Source organism: Equus asinus, chromosome 26, assembly GCF_041296235.1.
Source record: "Equus asinus isolate D_3611 breed Donkey chromosome 26, EquAss-T2T_v2, whole genome shotgun sequence".
NCBI classification, from domain to species: domain Eukaryota; kingdom Metazoa; phylum Chordata; class Mammalia; order Perissodactyla; family Equidae; genus Equus; species Equus asinus.
In genome coordinates this window covers 21,139,794-21,158,173 of record NC_091815.1, presented here as the reverse complement: position 1 = coordinate 21,158,173, position 18,380 = coordinate 21,139,794, and the positions used below count along the sequence as shown (strand labels likewise).

The window sequence follows — 18,380 nt, the reverse complement described above, 5'->3', positions numbered from 1 at the left end:
CAGGTGGAGGGAGGGTCTGGTTGCAAATGTATAAACTATCTTTGGAAGGACACACAAGAAACCAGCGATGACAGTCACCTCCTTATGGCTAAAGGAGAAGGTGGGGAAGAGACTGATTTTTATTGCATAGTTTTCGTTCCTTTGAGAGGGTCGAGAGAGTGATATTATCAAAATGATGAAAGAGGAGTTGTTCTACTATCTTCCCCGTAAAGAACACTGATTTTGAAAATTACCCACAGATGAGAGTGCGGTCCAGAGCAGAAGTTCCAGCACACCGCTGGGGCAAAAAAAAGATCCGAAACTGGAGGCACTGAAGAGGAATCCTGAGGAGTTCTGCCCAATTAGGGGGCAGGGAGCGGCTGGGAGACGCACAGCCAGGTTCTCAGAAAGCATCAGAGGGACCTGGATCCTACTAACCGTGTCACAGACATCAAGAAGACTGCACGTGGGCCACCGGCGATGCCTGATCTGTGGATCCCCCACCTGGCCCACGGGCACCTCCAGTGCTTTGCACGCCTCACCCCCACCCCTCTACCCCAGGGCAGCTCCCTGTGCGCAACCCTGAGGGCCGCGGGGGTGCGCCTTTGCAGATGCTAGTGAACCCATGCAGAAAGTCAGGCAACTCTGCAGGATTGGGAGAAAGCACACAAACTTAAGCATTCAGCACAGCCCTAGGGAGGAGGATGGGAGGCTGTCAGCATTCGGTCTGGCTTGGCAGGATTGAGAGAAGGCATACAATCTTCAGAACTTCCCCCCAGGAGGGAACAAGCAGTGTGGAGCAGGCGCATCCATAGGGAAGGTCTGAGAAAGCCTCGGAAGCTACCAGGGCTGATGGAGGCATTTCTTGCCCAGAGCCAGTTGGTAAGACTGGAGGAGGTGAGTGAATCTTCAGATGTGAGGCAGCAATGAGGGTTGCAAGAAACATGAGAAATCTAGGAAACATGGCATCACCAGAAGAACACAGTAATTTTCTAGTAACTGAGCCCAAATAAATGGAGATCTGTGATTTGCCTGATAAAGAGCTATATTCAATCCTGTAAAATGTGGGGTCATGTCAAGATGAATACAAGGAAATGAGGGTGTGATATTATATCCAAATTCACATCATCCCATGGTTTTCCTGTATCAAGTTGCTCATATTAAATTCCTGTTTACTCCATAGGCCTCGGGAGGTTTCAGTCTTGTGCTCTGAACCCTCTCCATACAGATACACTAAAAGGAAACCCACAGCCTCATGGACCGGTAGGCGGATGGAAGTGTCAGTTTCCTCTCTTGTAAAAATAGCAGCTCGAGTTGTTGGAAGGCCTGAGGTAAGGCAGGTGAGCTGCTCAGCGCGTAGCTTCAGAGCGGTTCTACAGCCTGCAGCTATACAAGGGCAATGGATGAGAAATGGTCCTCAGCAGTCTCCCACAGGAGAGGGAGGCGATGAGAAACTGCCTCACGGCAGCTCTTGACAAGACTGCTTATCTCCCTTCCTTTCTGGAGGAATCACGGGTGTCCTGCCAAGGTTCGGGTGTGACCACACGTAAGCATTGCCTGTGTGGCTCATGTGGAGATGTGCAAGGTTATTGGGGAGCCACGGCCGAATCATTTCCCATAGTATCACCCTACAGGTCATTTGCCAATGGCAAAAAGGGAGAGCAGATCTTTCCAGAGGACATAGCTAGTGGCCGTCACCTTTCCCAGGGTTTAGACTCTGCCACCACTAACTGGGCAACCTGGCATCAGGTAGCTCCTGATGGGAAGCGGTAAGGAGATACACACAGGAAGGATTCTTGCAAAAAATACTTGATCTGCATCTAATCAAGCCTTTAAAGCTAACTTCTAGTTTAGAAGAACCAAAGAAGATGCTAGAAGAAGCTGAATGACACCACGAGGAAACAATAAGGCAAATCCAGAGTGGGGGACATTCAACAAGACAGCTGGCTTGGTCTCTTAAAACTCCCTCTTAGACCAGCCCCAGTGGCCTAGTGGTTAAGTTCAGTGTGCTCTGCTTCAGAGCCCTGGGTTTGGTTCCTGGGCATGGACCTACATTGCTCTGTTAGCAGCCATACTGTGCTGGTGGCCCACATACTAAAAAATAGAGGAAGATTGGCAGAGATGTTAGCTCAGGCCAAAATCTTCCTCAGCTAAAAAAAAAAAATTCCCTCTTATAAGGGTGGGTGGGGTGGGGTTGGGGGCTATCCTAGAATTTTTAAAAAGACTAGAGACCTAAAAACCAAATGTACAATATGAACTTTGATTAGATTCCGCTACAAAAAACAAACTAAACAACAGCATACAGCTGACTTTTTGGGTTCAATTTGGGAAATTTGAATACGAGACATTAGAGAACTAGCATTAGTTTTTCTTAGGCATGACAATGATATGAAGGAACATGTCACTTTTCAGAGATGCATGCTTAAATATTTAGCAGTGAAGTGTCAAGATGTTGGGAAACTACTTTTAAATGGTTCAGTAAAAAATAACGTGTATACACATACAAAGTGAATATGACACGAAGTTAACAATTGTTAAACCTAGGTGGTGGGTGTAAGGGTAATCATTGTACTAACTGTTCACTTTTTCCATATGCTTGAAAATTTTCATAATAAAGTGTTGAAAATGGGAATAATATACTCTTAAAAAAAATCCCTGTGCTCATGGAAATTATATTCTAGTGGTGGGGGGGGGCCAATTATCAAGGATGAGTAGTAAAATATAAGGGATATTAGTGCTAAGTGTTTGAGAAACAAAAGGACTGACTGAAGGGCCGCAAAGTGTGAGTATGGGAGTTGAAAGGGTAGGTCGAGTGTTCAGGAAGGCCAGGGGTTCTGTTTGAGGCAGACCTGGACACAGGAGTGAGAGCTGTGGCGACAGCTGGTGGAGAGGTGTTCCAGCAGAGCAAACACAAGTGCAAAGGCCTTGGAGTTGGGGCCAGCCTGCGCGGAAACCGCTTATCAGCTCACAGTTCCCATCACCCTGAGAGGCCAGTGTGGCAGGAGCTGCATGAGCGGGGAAGTGGCAGATCAGAGGAGCCAGGAGAGCCCTTTCAAATCTGTATCAAATCAAATACATATATAATACGTATTTATCAGCGCTTCCAGATGTATGGGCTATCTCTGGAGGAACACACAGGAAACTGCTAATGGTGGCAGCCTCTGGGCAGAACTGGGTGACTGGGGTCAGGGGAAGTCCTCCATTGTGACTTTTCAGTGGACTTTCCGTTTCATCTGAAATTCCATCTGAAACTTCAGCGTCTACAGTGCCTCACAGCCCCTCTGTGCACACTAGGGTCTCCTGTTTACAGCCCCTCCTCCTCACAGGCAGCCATTTCCCATTTCCGGAGATCCCTCCCTAGGGCCACCTTCCCTCAACACAAGAATCAGCTCTGCTCCTGTGCATATGCTTCAGATAAGTCTGTTGACAACCATTTGAGCAGCTGAGGAAACAAACACCAATTCAGCCACAACACGGTGCTTTAGCTGGTCAGGAGTTCCCGCTGACAAATTTGGTGACTATTTGGGACTGTTATTGTGTGGTAATTCCTTGGGGTCATCGAGGAAGAACATTTCTTAATTTGGCCTTTAATTTAAATGACTTCCAATCACCATGATCAACATCAATGAGGAGGCCAAGAACAAAGAGAGAAATTTCACATTGTGCAGAACACAGCTTATTAGATGATATTAAGAATTTACTGTTAATTTCTTAGATGTAATAATGGTAGTGTGATTATGTTTAAAATAAATCTGTATCTCTACAAGAGAAACATACACTTACTTATTTCTGGATAAAATATGATCTCCAGGATTGGCTCTAAAATTACCTAGATGGGGAGAGGAGTAGTTAGAGATGAAACTGCCTGGCCATTTGTTGATAACTGTTGAAAATAGGTGATGGGTACATAGGAGTTTTTTATTATACTATTTTCATGTGGTTCAAAAATTACAAAAAATTTAATTTTTTTGTACAAATAATAACGGGAAATATACAGATAAATTTTAGCATATATAGGGGCTTGAGGCTATTTTGCATAATCACTCATTCTATTGTCTGGTACACAGGAGGTGGTCAAAGTTTAATAAAATTAAAAAAAAAAAAAGAAAATAGAAAAAATAATCACCCCAAAGCCCCTTTTACTGGTCAAGGTACTGATGCCACCCCAGCCTCTTGCCCGATCATATACATATTTTACACATAAACAGTCTTACACTTTTCCAACGAGTATTTATTATTAAGCCATGATTCAGGATCCTAGGGTGGGGATCACCATGTCCCTGGGTCCCCCTTCACCACCCTGGGAGAAGCAAAGAGGACAGAGAAGTGGAGTGGAGCCCGTTCAGATCTTCCCAGGAAATGTGCCTTCCGCCCGGCGGTCGTCCCAGGCTGACACCTGTGGAAAGACAGCAGTGTCACTCCTTTCCGCGGGGAAACCAGGTGAGTGGATATCTTTGTCTTCCTCACCTTGTCCACCTGTTCTGCCAGTCAACAGTAACCCCGTACCTGCAATGTGCCAGGACCAGAACTTTTTCAGGAGCTGGGAACCAGCAACGACCCAGAAAGACAAGACTCACGGTCCTGAATGAGCTGACATGGGTTGACCCATTGAGGGGGTGCGGCAAAGGGGGAGGAGTAACAGGTAGAAAAACCCCCGCCTCACTGCAGGGCTGTCCGTGGGGAGATGTGTGACTGTATCGAGCTTTGAGAGTGTGGCTGTGCCCCACTTCAGGAACCCCCCAGTCAACCCCCAGTGATATTTGTCAGAAGAGAGGAAAGAAGGAACACAGGAAGCTGTGGAAAAAACGAGGCTGATCCATGCTCCAGCACGGTTGGATCTCCAAGACATATAGTCAAGTGCAAACAGGGGCCAAACAGAATACAGAGTGGGATCCTACTGCTGATCACGGAGGTATGCGTACACACAAAAAGGATGGAAAGGCCCACAGCAAACTGTTAACACTCCCCAGAAGTAACACTCTGCAACTTGTGGACCTTCCTACGGGCAGCCAGTGTTTGTGTTTTTACACACACACACACACTTACATGCTCTATATTAGAGGCAGTGGGTAAAAGCATGGATAAGGAAGACTGAATCTGAATTCCTGCCCTACCACTTCCCAGCTGTGTGACCTCGGGCAAATTACTCAACCTTTCAAGGCCTCAGTTTCCAATTCTGCAAAATGAGGATACCGATCGTAGTACCTACCTCATCCCGTCTTTCAGCTTGTTTGCCCTTATATGATATAAGGTGCTTACAAAGTAGGTGGCCCACAGTAAGTGTCATGTACGTGTCTATTTTATTTACATACACATATGCCACATCACAAATACTCTTTACTTTAAAAAATATATATACAAACTGGGCCATCCTATAGATTGTTCTGCAACTCGCTGTTTCCACAAGCCTCAAGAGCTCTTTCTGTATTCTGTCACATAGATCAAGACAAATATACCAATATTTACCTAACTTGGGCTGTCTCTGAATGTTCCAAATTATCAACAGCTCTGCAAAGGACATCCTCATACATGAACATTTTTGTAGGATGTCTAGATGTGGAATTGCCAGATTTGGAGTATGATTTTTTTCACTTTGAAAGACCCTGCCAAATTGATCTCAAAAGTGACTGGACCAATTTACGGAACCACCAACACTTAGCACTATCGACCTTTATAACTCTTGCACCAGACTGCAAGCGAAAACAAGCATCTCTCTGTTGTTTTAAGCTGCGTTTCCCTGATGACTTGAGTGGCGATGAACATCTTTTCATGTCCAGGGTTCATCTGGATTCCCTTATACCAGACTTGTGCTGTCTACAGCCCACGGTTCTCTATGTGTGACTTTCTCAGTCACAGGGTTTACCTCCCTCTCCCGCTCTCTCTTTTTAAATTAGGGAACCAGCTGGCCTGGTCCTTTGGCAAATTACTCTTTGCCCAGTAATCCCACTTCATGGAAAGGAAACTAAGGAAACCACTCCAATAGAGGGGAAAACATTTTCTGCAAGGAATTGGACATGGAAGTATCACTTAAAATACGGAAAAAAGACAGTCCAGCTAAAGGGGGAGTATTTTTAACTGTTAAAGATGACGGCTACACAATAATTGAGCAGCCTGTACCGACATGAAAGTAGGTATACAATGCATGTTAAGTAAAAAAAGCGAAGTCAAAACAGTATCTAGTGTATGATCCATATCTGTATTTTATTTTATTTGTTTCAAAGACTGGCACCTGTGCTAACCTGTTGCCAACCTTTTTCTTCCCTTCTTCTCCCCAAAACCCCCCAGTACACAGTTGTATGTTCTAGGTGTGAGTGCCTCTGGTTGTGCTATGTGGGATGCCGCCTCAGCATGACCTGAGGAGCGGTGCCACGTCCGCGACCAGGATCCGAACTGGCGAAACCCTGGGCCACCGAAGCAGAGCGATCGAACTTAACCACTTGGCCATGGCGCAGGCCCCATATCTGTATTTTAAAAGTATATAAACACACTCCTACACATACAGTAGCACACAGAGAAGGAAGGGGAAGACTTACAACAAATGACTAGGGAAAGTTAACTTCAGGGCTCAGAAGGGGACGCCTAGGGAGTTTTCACTTTCTACACTATATAAATCTCTCCTTCTGAAGAGTCTACAAAAAGCCAATGCTATTTTCCAATGGAGAAACTAAAGATTTTTTTAAACCAGAAAATAAAGGATGATTGGAAAATATGTTTTAAATGTTCATATACAAAAAGTGCTCGACTATCACCCCCACTCCTCCCAAAATACACGTTAGGATTAGAGACTAATCAAAAAAAGATACACAGGAAACATCTGGAAGATGCTACAATATTACCTGCAAGGTCAGGAGGATGAGGAACATTTTTTTGCCCCTTCCTCTATTTTTTTTAAGTTTCTGTGAAGTGACTATACGGCTTATAAAAAACAAAAAGATGGGCACGGATGTAGCTCGGGCCTGTCTTCCTCAGCAAAAAGAGGAGGATTGGCAGCAGATGTTAGCTCAGGGCTAATCTTCCACACACACATAAAAAAAAGCAGAAAAACCCCAAAAAGAAACAACAGCAATAACAAAACACTTATTTTTACTTCACCAAGTTTCTGGAATAAAGGAGCCAGGGCCGCTGTGTATAAAGGGGTCTGCACATTTATATCCAGCCCTCACGGGCCAGACACAGCCGGGACCTGAGGTGGGCAGTGACACTGGGACCCTCTCCAGCACGCGCCCAATGCAGGCCCTAAGTCTGGAGGGGGGATGTTATGGGATCAGAACATCATGCTACCCAAGATCACCCAGGGACAAGGAGAAATTTGGGAGGGCACAGGGTCGTCAAAGACACTTGAGACAGTGTGGCCAGAGAGGTGGGAGGAAAACCAAGTGAGCTGAGGAAGAGGGCCATAAAGGCAATCTGTTCTCGAGAAACAAGCCCCAAAGATGCTTAAAATACTGAAAGATTAGAACATAATCTCCATCAAAAGGGGACCAGTTAAATAAAACATCCGTAAGTCATTGAAACAAATTTGGCAGACCTATATGCACTGTCATAAAAAAGGCTCCAAGACACACCAGAAAGTCAAAGCAAGTCACAGGACAGGAGAGAGCATGAACCATCCCTACACAGAAAGGGCCACAGGCTGACGTATGCTAAGTTCACAGAGAAGGGACCAGCTGACAGCAGTCACTGCAGGGGAGGGCACTGTGCAGCGCAGGAGGCCTTCTACTTTTTATCTTACTGCACGGCTCACATTCACTTTGTTTTTTTAAGTGAACACTATTACTTTTACAACAGTATCATATTTTAATTCTAGGACACATGGTTTTTCATTTTAGCATCTCTGAAATTAGCAGGCTTGTTACACTCATTTCCAGCATTTTTTAAAAAAAGATTCAAACATCTCTCTAGGGGCTGGCCTGGTGGCTAGTGGTTAAGTTCACACATTCCGCTTTGATGGCCCAGGGTTCACCGGTTTGGATCCCGGGTGTGAACCTACACACTGCTTGTCAAGCCATGCTGTGGCAGGCATCCCACACATAAAGTAGAGGAAGATGGGCACAGATGTTAGCTCAGGGCCAGTCTTCCTCAGCAAAAAGAGGAGGATTGGTGACAGATGTTAGCTCAAAGCTAATCTTCCTCAAAAAAAAAAAAAAAGAAGAAAAGAAAAAGATTCAAACATCTCTCAATGTTTCCTGGAGTCAATGGGGTCTTTGATGTGATGGAATAGAATATCGTTAAACATCAATTCAGGTCAAGGGAAAAAGGGCTGCCTTACTGTGTCCATATGTTTTAGAGATGCATACTGAAGGAGGTAGGGATGAGGTGACCCTTTTTGGGATTTGCTTCAGAATACTTTAGCAAAGAAAAGAGAAAGAAAAGGGATGGATGAAGGAAATGTGGAAAAATCTCGAAATTATTCAGTTTGGGTAACAGGTAAACTTGGAGTCACTGAATTACTCTACTTTTATGTATATTTGAAAATGTTCATAATAAAAAAAGGACAGGATCACACAAGCTGGTGAGCTCCACAGGGACAGGAAGCTGGCATTGAGTATATCTGTAGAGTGCACGAGGGAGATGGACCTGGCGAGGAGATGGCCCTGGTCACCTGGGCTGAGAATGGTGACTGGTCAAGAATATGGGTGAAAGGAGGAAAGGGAAGGAAAGGGGGGCAATTCCAGGAAAAGGAAAAGGCCACATCCCACGGACAGTGTGATGCCCTGTCCTCCTCTGCCCTCGCAGATGAGCTCCCACCCAGTCACCCCCCTCTGCTAAGACCCCACCCCAGCGCCCCAAGGGCCCCAGGAGGAGGCACGTACCCAGGATAGGGGGCACAGGGACTTGTACACACGCCGGTACCATTCGCACACGGAGACATCACCCCCTTTAGCAGTCATTGCCTTCTCACAGCGGTGGAAGTCTGTGAAGAAAGGGGTCAGGGTCAGCCCAGACTAAGGACTGGAAACACATTTTTGATCAAAACTCAGAGAAATGCTTCTTACTTCAAAACCAGTTATATACACACACGCACACGCACACGCACAAAGTAAGTTTCACAAGGACTGCATACAAGAGTACTAAAAAGGGCTAGACACACCTCACCAAGCTGATTTTGCAACCCCTAGAGAACTACTGTTCAACTGGGAAATTCTGGCGTTGGGAATGATGGGACAAACATGACGGGCATGTGTGGGGATTATGGGGTCCAGAACCAGGGCAACGGAAGAAGGAGGTCTTCATGTCAAGATACTGACATCCTAGAGAGGAACACAGGAGGGGGATCATCTGGTTTTTAAAAGTAGGCAATTAACTAAAAGAGAAAATTACTCCAGGTATTCCACTCCTGGGCACATTCCCTAGAGAGAAAAGTACTCACATGGACATCAAATTACATTTGTAAGAACGTTTACAGTAGCAGCATTCGTAAGAGCCCCAAAGTGGAAATCACGCAAGTGTCCACAGATAAACTGTGGGAAACTGCACAGCAAGGAAAATGAGCACACTCCGTTCCCCGGCATGGACAAATGCTCAAAACCGTCGAACAAAGAAACCCAAACACAAGAGAATATGCACAGTGGTTATAAAGCTCACAAAGGGGCAAACCTAAAAGCAGTGATAAAAGCAAAATGTGACCACCCTAAGTTGGTGGGGTCACATCTCTAGTGGGGAAAGTTGGGAGTTGTGTTCAAGAAAGTGCGGGCAGTGGGCAGGGGAGCTCAGAGTGCCGGCAGCATCTAGTTTTCTATCCAGGTTAGTTACACAGGGCAATCACTTTAGAATTATTCATTTAGCTGCACATTACGTTTTATTTCCTTCTTGTATGTATGTTACATCACACACACACATACATACACAAATAAATCTTTAAAAAAAAAAATCACTGTAGAAGTCAGTTTGTGACCCTAGCCAAGATCTTGAACACAGCTGGTGATGAGGGGCATGGGCCCTGCACGGTAGGATGTCCAGAATAAAAGAGAAGAGGCCTCGGATGCATAGGTCCTCTGGGAGGAGGCAAGAGGTGAGTGACTTGAGGTGTGGGACCAGGGGAAGGTCTGAGGGCCCCCCGCCCCCGACCCGCTGCCCATGTCCTGCTTACCCAGATAGTTCTGCCAGCAGTTCCTGGTCTGGTTCTGGTTGGGGAAGCGGCTGTCAAAAGGGGCAGTCTGGTAGTTCTTGATTTTGCTCTTAATGTCTTCTGCCATGGTGCTGACTCCTAGAGGCAAAGGGAGTGGATATTAAGTGTGGAAGTCACAGCAGGGTTGGCAGTAAAATCAGGCCTTATTTGTCCCCAAATAACATTAGCTAACATTCATGGAGTGCTTATGACAGGCCAGGCACTGAGGTACACACTTTACTCCTATAGTCACTTTAAAAGGTAGGAACTCTCTCTGATTCACAGACAAGGGACAGGGTTTCTAAGTGACTTCCCAAGGTCATATAGCATACGAGTGGGGGCGCCACACTCAATCAGAGACATATCTACACTTTGGAGGTTCTTAATCTCTTTGTACCATGAACGTCTCAGGGGTCTAATGAACCCCTTCTCAGAACGTGTTTAAGTGCATTAAAAAAGTGCATAGGATCGCAAAGAAAACCAGTTACATGTAGCTGAGGATTAACTACCACAATTATGCAGTAACCATCAATGACAATGATACTTTGCGGCATCTGCAACCATAACGTGATAGAAGATGACCTGTGATTTTGGGTGCTGACAAAGTCACAGATGATGCTAATACTACTCAGGTTACTGCCTCCATTCCTAACGGAAGGAAATGCTACATTTCAATTAGAGACTAGTAAAAACACAGATGTAACTTTCCCCCCATTCAGGTACTAGCACCTCTTGAATTTCACCGATTCTGTGGACCCGGGGTTAAAAATCTCTACGATAATCTCTCTTATGAGGCGACACAGTTTTTGCCAGGGAATCTGAGAGAATCTGCCTCTATTCCAGAGAATTTGAGGAGTCGTGGGGTTACAGAGGTGAGCAGGCCAGTGTTAAATTTAAGAGATCCAAAGTAGTGATGGGGCCCCAGGGAAGAGTCTCTCGGACGGCGGGGGCCGTGGGGAGGCGGGACACAGAGCTCCAGCCGCTGGGACACAGGCGCGGTCGGGAGTGGTTCCGGGCGAGATCTCGACCCGCTATCCCGGAGTGAGGGCGGATCGCGAATGACGCTGCGGCCCCTCCAACGTCCCAGGAGGAGGAGGGCCTGAGTCCATGGAGCTGGGCAGGGCCCAGGCAGGCCGTGGGGGCCACACCTGCGGCCCGGTGATGATGAGCACCGAGCCCAAACCCTGGTCGCTGGCTAAGTAGCTTAGTACCTCTGAGTCGCAGATGCCTCACTGTCAGAAAGGGCTAATCACAGGCAGGCCCTACCTCACAGGGCTGGAAGGAGGATTAGATGAATTAATATAGGTCGCCTGGGATGCTAACTGGCATTCGGGAAGAACTAAATAATCATCGGCTACGACTACTCACAGAACAGGACCCCAGTGCCCGGGGAGGCCGGACGCCGCGGGCCGGAAACCCCACCTCGTTCTCGAGGAAGCTAGGGTCCGGCTGCTCTGTCCCCCAGGATGGGGCCCCGGGTACCCGAGCCCTCGACACTCACCTAAAGACGCCCCTGAAGCAGCTTGCTGCTCAATGTGACCCTCAGCAAAGACGCCAGCGTCGGACCGGAAGCGGAATTCGGACCGGTCGGAAGCGGGGCGAGCCGGAGTGCAGGGGAGTCTTACGTGCGGCTAGAGCGCCCACAGGGAGGCGGGCCCCGAAGCCACTTAGGCCACGCCCATCCGTGCGAACTACGGCCTCCTATTGGGCAGGATGCCTGTTCATCATCACTCCTGGCCCAATCGTGAGCTTGAGTGGCACTTTGAAGGGCTCCGACCTAGGGTTTGACTTGAGACGCAGCCGGGTTATAGATTCTCGTCGCTTACCTGTCTTTACCTGGAGACAGGAGTTCTGGGTCCTGGGGCTGGCTGGAGAGTGGGCCTGGGGAAAAGAGCCAAGCGGAAGTGTTCTGTTCATGCAGAACCTATTTATTGAACGCTTACTCTGTGCCAGGTACTTCTGTTCGGGTTGGGGATGCATCTCTGAACCAAACACAAAAATCGCTACCCTCATTATGATTATTACGGGGTCAATTCTTAGGGAACTGAAAATGAACCAGTCTTTCTCTCAGGATCATTTGTCCCGTTATGAGGAGTGCCAGACTCCACTTCCTGCTCATTACCATCTTTCCTTAAACCTCAGAAGACACAAATAAGCAAAGATTTGAGTGGCTGAGGGCTCAGAAATGAAAGTGATGAAAGTCCTTCATCACAGAGAGGAGCCTGTTAAGGGCCTGGCTGAAATTGGTCCATCTCGGAAAATGGCAACTCTATTCTTCTGGTCACAGAGTTTTCCTTGACTCCTGTCTTTCTCTCACATCCCATAGCTGATCTATCAAGAAATCCTGTTGGTTCTGCCTTAAAATATATATCCAGAATCTTCTGCCACATCTGGTTCAAGCCACCAGCACCTCCAGCCTGGACTGAGGAGCCCACTCCCTGGCCTCCTAGCTTCCTTGCTGCCCTCCACAAGCAGTCCACTCAGCCAGAGGGACCCTGTTAACACCTCAGTCAGATTGTTTGCCTTCCTTGGCCTAGAACCCTCCCCTGGTTTCTGGGCTGACTCTTTTAGTCTAAAGTCAAAGTCCTTACAAATGACCTACACAGTTTGGCCCCTTCATACCCTCATCTCTTACCCCTATTCTTACTCCCACTGCTCCAGCCACACTGGCCTCCTCACAGTTCCTTAAACACGCAGGCTGACTGCCCCCTCAGGGCCTTTGCACTTGCTGTCTGCTTGACCTGGAATGCTCTTCTTGCCACTGCCTCCCTCCCTCACCTCCTTCAGGTCTTTGCTCAGATATCATCTTCTTGGTGAGTCTTTCTCAGGCCAAATATTTAAAATTGCCATCTTGTCAGTCTCTATCTCCTTTCCCTAGTTTACTTTTCCGTAGCACTTATTTCTCATATACTATATCCTTCCTTTTATTGTATTTCCTTTTTTTTGTCTCCCTCAATAAAATAGAAGATCGTAAAGGAGGAATTTTTGTCTGTCTTATTTGCCATTGGATGTCCAGCACCTAGAACTGTGCCCAGAACATAGGAGATGCACTATAAATATTTGTTGAATGAGTGAATTTCTTCTGTGAATAAAAGGCCTTCTGAGGACTGGAAGAGGGAGCTGTGGAGGAGACCTTTCATCCCTCCTCTCTGTCTGGCCTCCACAGCTTCCCACATACTATGTTGGGTGCAGTGTTCAGGCTTAACCAGGTCAGGGGCCTCTTACACATTCCATGTTTGTTAGTATTGTAATTGTTTGTGGAACTGCCTGTTTCTATGCCTGCAGTTGACCCCCTTCAATGAGATCTTCCTGAAGCCCAAATCTTTCCCCTGCTTAACCCCTCCATGGCTCCCCTGTGCCCTTGGAACAAAGTCCAGGCTCCTTACCATGGTGCACAGATCCTTCGTGACCTAATCCATGGTCCCCTTTCCCACCACACTGATATTTTAGTTTACTGAACAGTGCTGTCAGATCCACCTCCAGGCCTTTGTTCATGCTGTTTCTTCTGCCTGGAATATTCTTTGCCTACCTGACTTCTCACATCATCTGTTTACTCCTCCAGGAAGCCTTCCCTGACTGCATCTGCCCGGGACTAGGCCAGGTCCTTTCTTTTGAGCCCCCTCAACTGCCCGGAGTTTCCCTATCCCGGCCCTGACCACTCCGGGCTGTCCTTGTCTAGTGATGGGTCTGTCTCCTCACTGGACTGTGAGCTTCCTGAGGGCAGGGTCCAGAGTTTTCTTGTCACTGCTGAATCCCCAGCATCGCCCACAGGAGGCCCACTCAGTAGCCTCTCTTTAGGGGTTCAGTGGTTCCCAGAATGGGGTAGGCTGTCCTGAGTTCTCTGTACTCCAGCTTGGAGTGGGGAAACAGAGTAAGTGGTTTTGGGGGGCAAGCACTAGGTCTAATTCTGTGATGGTCCCTATCACTGGGAGGGCACATAGGAAGCGCTTTTTGGAGCCTGCGTTCTCTCTTCAACGGGGTCACAGTAGGTAAACTCGCAAGTTAGTGATTGGGTGTGATTCCTTTACAAGCCCCAGCACAATGCAGGTACACAGTAGGCCCTACGGGGACTGAGTTTGATTCCTTTACATGTCCCATTACACAGTGAGCACACAGTAGGTCCCCTAAGGGTCTGGGTTTGTCTTGGTCACGAGGCATCGTGGGATCACACAGGCAGAGGGATGTGCGTGTGATGGTGCACACTTAGGATTCCTAACAGGTCTAGTCAGTATCAGTGGGAAGGATGCAGACAGCATGCCAGACGAGGTTTGACGGGATATTTTTATTGGGTCGCTGCTCCCTGTCCGGACCCAGGGCAGTCGAGATAAGCTAGGCCGGGCACGCGGCCCCCGAAGCGGTACGTGTACTTGCGCCCACCGCTCTTGCGCACGATGTCGCGGCGGTAGTAGTAGCGCAGGCCTCGGCTCAGCTTCTCGTAATTCATGCCCGGCTTCCTCTTGCGTTCGCCCCACAGCCGCGCCACCTAAGGCGGAGGGCAGGCTAAGTCCGAGAGGGAGGGAGGGCGGGGCTTGGCAGTGGAGGGGCGGGGCGGGGGACAGGGTTCAGGTTTGGTCTGGAGACCGGTTAGGCCCGGCCGATCCAGGTTGAGATGAGGGAGGGGCTGGGGACCCGGCCAGGTTGAACAAGAGGAGACTGGGGTCGAACTTGGCGGGTTTGGGAAGCTGCCCCACCTCTTTGGGGTCGCACAGCTGGAACTCGCGGCTGTTGCCCGTCCAGCGGATGCAGCTGCTGCGCGCCGCGTCTTGGAGCAGCTCCAGGAGGAACTGCCACAGCTGAATGGGACCTAGAGGGTGGAGGCAGATGAACACTCAGGCTTCCTGGCCCCAGACCATGTCGCTTCGATGATTCCGGGCTCCCTCACATCGAAGGTCCAAGGATCCACGTCTTCCCAACCCAGGACCCAGGAGGCCGCATCCCCTCCTCCTCGGGGACTAACGAATCCAGATCCCTCCATATAAGGGACTCAGGAGTTGGCCTCGGGGCCCCAGGCATCCGGGGGCGCATCTCGGAGATTTAGGAGTTTGGCTGCCCCATCTCGGAGACACAGGCATCCAGACCCTCATCTCTTTCCTCTCATCTAATCCAGGGGCCTAGGTCCTCGTCCCTTGCTCCCTAGAAGACTACCCGAGTCTTAGTTCTCTCCTCACTCAGGACTCAGTTGCGAGGGCCACCGCCCCCTCCTCTCTGGAGAGATTAGGCATCTAAGCCCCGCCCCTCCCCGCCGGTTCCCCGGGTCCGGCCCCTGAGGCTCCCAGGCCCCGCCTCACTAGACTGCGGCCTCCCTCCCTCGGGACCGCCACGCGGACCTCTCACCTCGGTGGTTGGTTTTGGGGTAACGAGCTGAAGTTGCGCGGTCCGACTGCTGGCTGGGTTCGGAGGGAGCGGTGAGATCTGGACTCCGGTACCCCTTCGAGGCGGTGGTGCAGTCCGCGTGCAGCCCCAAGTCCCAGGAGGCGGGGTGGTCCGAGCCCGCAGGCCCGCCCCACGCAGTGGTGTAGTCGGCGCGCGGCTCCCCGCCGGGGCCCTGGCCCCAGTAGGCGGCGCCGTCGGGGCCCGTAGGACAGTCCCAGCTGGCCGAGTCGGCGGCCTGGGCGCGCCACCACGAGCCGGCCCCGCCGGCGGAGGTAGTGCAGGTCTGGCCTGCTGCCCCTTCCAAACCGGCGAAGGGGGTGGGGCCCAGGTCGGCAGGGACGTGGCCCAGGTCCTGGGGGACGCGGCTCCAAGGGTCCGAGCCGGTGCGCGCCAGCTCCGTCCAGTCTCCCGACCACGGAAGAGCCTGAGGGGCGTGCTCTGTGAGGAGGAACGGGCTCCAAGTGAGGGGAGCCCAGGTGTCCCGCTCCCCCGCCCCCTTGGGGGTTCTAGGAGTCTCAGCTCTCAGCTCTAGCGCCTGGGGCCCCGGGCTCCCGGATCTAGGCCATGCCACCTTGAGGACACAGGGGTCCCCCGTCCTAGCCCCGTTCCCCTTCGAAGACCGGGGAGTTTAAACCTCTAGCCACGGGGAGGACCCCAGTCCTCCTGTCCCCTCGCGTCTCCGCAAGCACTCACCCGCCCCCCATGGGGCTTCCGGGTGCGGGAGTGCGGAGCCCCAGTCCAGCTGCGGGAGCCCTGCGAGAGACAAGAACGTAGCTCAGCTTAGGGAAGGGTGTGAGCGATGCTTATAGACCCCCCTCAACTGCTCACCTAGTAGTTTTTATTTGCCCGGGACTGAGAGTTATTACCCCCAGCCCCAACTCAGTCAGACCTAGGACTCAGGATCCCGGCCCCCTCCTCCTCCTCTTCCCTCGGGAGTTCAAGCCTGCAGCCCGGTCCCCCATTCAACCCCAGGAGTCCAGGCACGCCCCCTGCCTCCCTCAGACCTAGGGACCCAGCCCCTCACCTTCTTCCCCAGCGCTCACGGGTCCCAGCGCACAGCCAGCTTTCCAGCGTGTGTCGGCTGTCAGCGTGGCCCCTTGGAGCGCCGGTTCAGGGAAATAGAAGCCGAGCTCAGCTCCTTCTGCAGGGAGTAAGGAAGTGAGGGTCGGGTCAGGGTCAGCGGAGGCCCCTACCTGAGCGCCCTCCCCACTCACATTGTCTCAGCCCCAGCGGCCTACCCAGCCCTGACAGCCTGTTCTCCGGGGGCACTTCCTGTGGTGGTGCTTCATCCCAGTTCCAAGAGTCCATGGATGCTCGTGGTGAACGTTCTGGGTTGGAAGGGCAAAGGGTGAACTGGTGACACTCAGGAGCCCTGAAGTCTGGGCCCCAGCCCTTGCTTCCCTCAGACCCAGGAGTCCAGGCTCCCTCCTTCCCCAGGACCCTGGAATCTCGGCCTCCAGTGTCCTTTTCTCTCAGACCAAGAGGAAGGAACCTCAGCCCTCTCCTCCCTCAGACCCAGGAGTCCAGGTCCCTAGACACCAAGTTCCCCAGTTCATGGCTCACCTCTGGCGGGTCCCTCTGTCCCCAGCCGGGGGTCTCAGCCCCATTTCATACTATGCACCCCCTCCCCCTGGGCAGGGGGAAATTTTCCGAGACGTCAGAGCTGGGGGTCGCGGCTGGGGTCGAGTTGCAGGGGCCGGGGCGGGGCCGAGCCGCGCCCCTATCCAGGGATGGCCGCCGCCTCTCGCCTCTGGGTAGCTGGGGCTGTCCTGCTGCGGGGTGGCTTGGACTTGGGCAGGAGCTTGGGGAACAGCGGACTGGGCGAGACCGGGGGTACAGAGGGGTGTTTACGGCATGATGCGGGCGGGGCTGGGGGCTGGGTGGACAGGTTCTCCGCCTTGGGGGCTTGATCCTGCGACACAGGGGGTGGTGAAGGAGGAGGGTCTGGGGTCAGCTGGGCTGCGCCAGGCTTATCTGCAACAGGAAGGGGGATTTCCGGCCAGACCCCCGGTCGGTCGACGTCACAACCCGCAGGGGGACTCGGGGGGATATGGTGGGGGGGGGAGGCTGACCCGGGGTCCCCGACCAGGTCGCGTTCTCCTCCTTTGGCGGTTCGGGAAGCCGGAGAAGGGCTTTGAGGAGCACGTTCTGGGGCTGCTCCTGAGGAGTGTCCATTATAATAACAATAACACCAACAATATAAACAACAGTGATAATAATAGCTAACATTTACTGAGGGCTCATTGCATACCACCACCTGTGCCACGGGCCTTCATTTAATCCTCTTATGAGGTAGGTACTAGTCTTACTATGAAAGGGGAAATTGAGGCGGCTTCCTCCTGCTTCTCTTCATCTCCAGAGTCCATGCCCTTCCATGCTATAATAGTCTGGGACAAACGGGGAAATTTGAGTATGAACTGAATATGAGCTATAGAATTATTAATTTTCTTAGATGTGATAATGGTATTATATGAAAGATGCTCTATAAGGAAATGAACACTGAGATATTTAGGGGTGAAGTGTTATCATGTCTGTAACTTGCTTCAAATGATTCAGAACCGCCCCCCCATGTATACATACATCATATACATACATATATGCAATATTCGGGACATACTTATACTAAAAAATTATTTGTTGTTTATCTGAAGTTCAAATTTAAGTGGCTATCTTGTTATTTCCTACATCTGACAACCCCAAACCCAGGTAGCTTGGCTTCAGAGCCTTGTACCCATCCTGCTATATTAATAAGTAAATATTTACCCTTAAAAATAACCCCTTTAATCTGGGCATTTTCCAATATTCACCCAGCTTGATCATTAACCACTTGCGATTCTGGGGGTGGGAGGAATAGCGGTGTGGACACGGCTCTTCTGTCCATGTTACAGAAGGGAAACTGGGCCTCAAGAGGTCACACGCT

At 50.3% G+C, this 18,380-nt stretch overlaps 2 protein-coding genes across 2 annotated transcripts; both read right to left on the bottom strand.

Moving 5' to 3' along the window:
- Positions 1–4,189: 4,189 nt before the first annotated feature.
- COX6B1 (cytochrome c oxidase subunit 6B1) lies at positions 4,190–11,744 on the bottom strand. Its single transcript, XM_014838261.3, has 4 exons — positions 11,589–11,744; positions 10,070–10,186; positions 8,793–8,893; positions 4,190–4,375 (listed from the first exon to the last, which is right to left on the bottom strand). The coding sequence occupies exons 2-4, from the start codon at positions 10,173–10,175 to the stop codon at positions 4,322–4,324; spliced, it is 261 nt and encodes an 86-aa protein (XP_014693747.1). The 5' UTR covers positions 10,176–10,186; positions 11,589–11,744; the 3' UTR covers positions 4,190–4,321.
- Positions 11,745–14,337: 2,593 nt separating this feature from the next.
- On the bottom strand, positions 14,338–16,842 carry ETV2 (ETS variant transcription factor 2). The gene is made up of 6 exons (XM_070499299.1): positions 16,699–16,842; positions 16,518–16,601; positions 16,154–16,234; positions 15,422–15,898; positions 14,779–14,891; positions 14,338–14,570 (listed from the first exon to the last, which is right to left on the bottom strand). Exons 1-6 carry the CDS (start codon positions 16,766–16,768, stop codon positions 14,370–14,372), a joined length of 1,026 nt encoding a protein of 341 aa, XP_070355400.1. The 5' UTR covers positions 16,769–16,842; the 3' UTR covers positions 14,338–14,369.
- Positions 16,843–18,380: the final 1,538 nt, after the last annotated feature.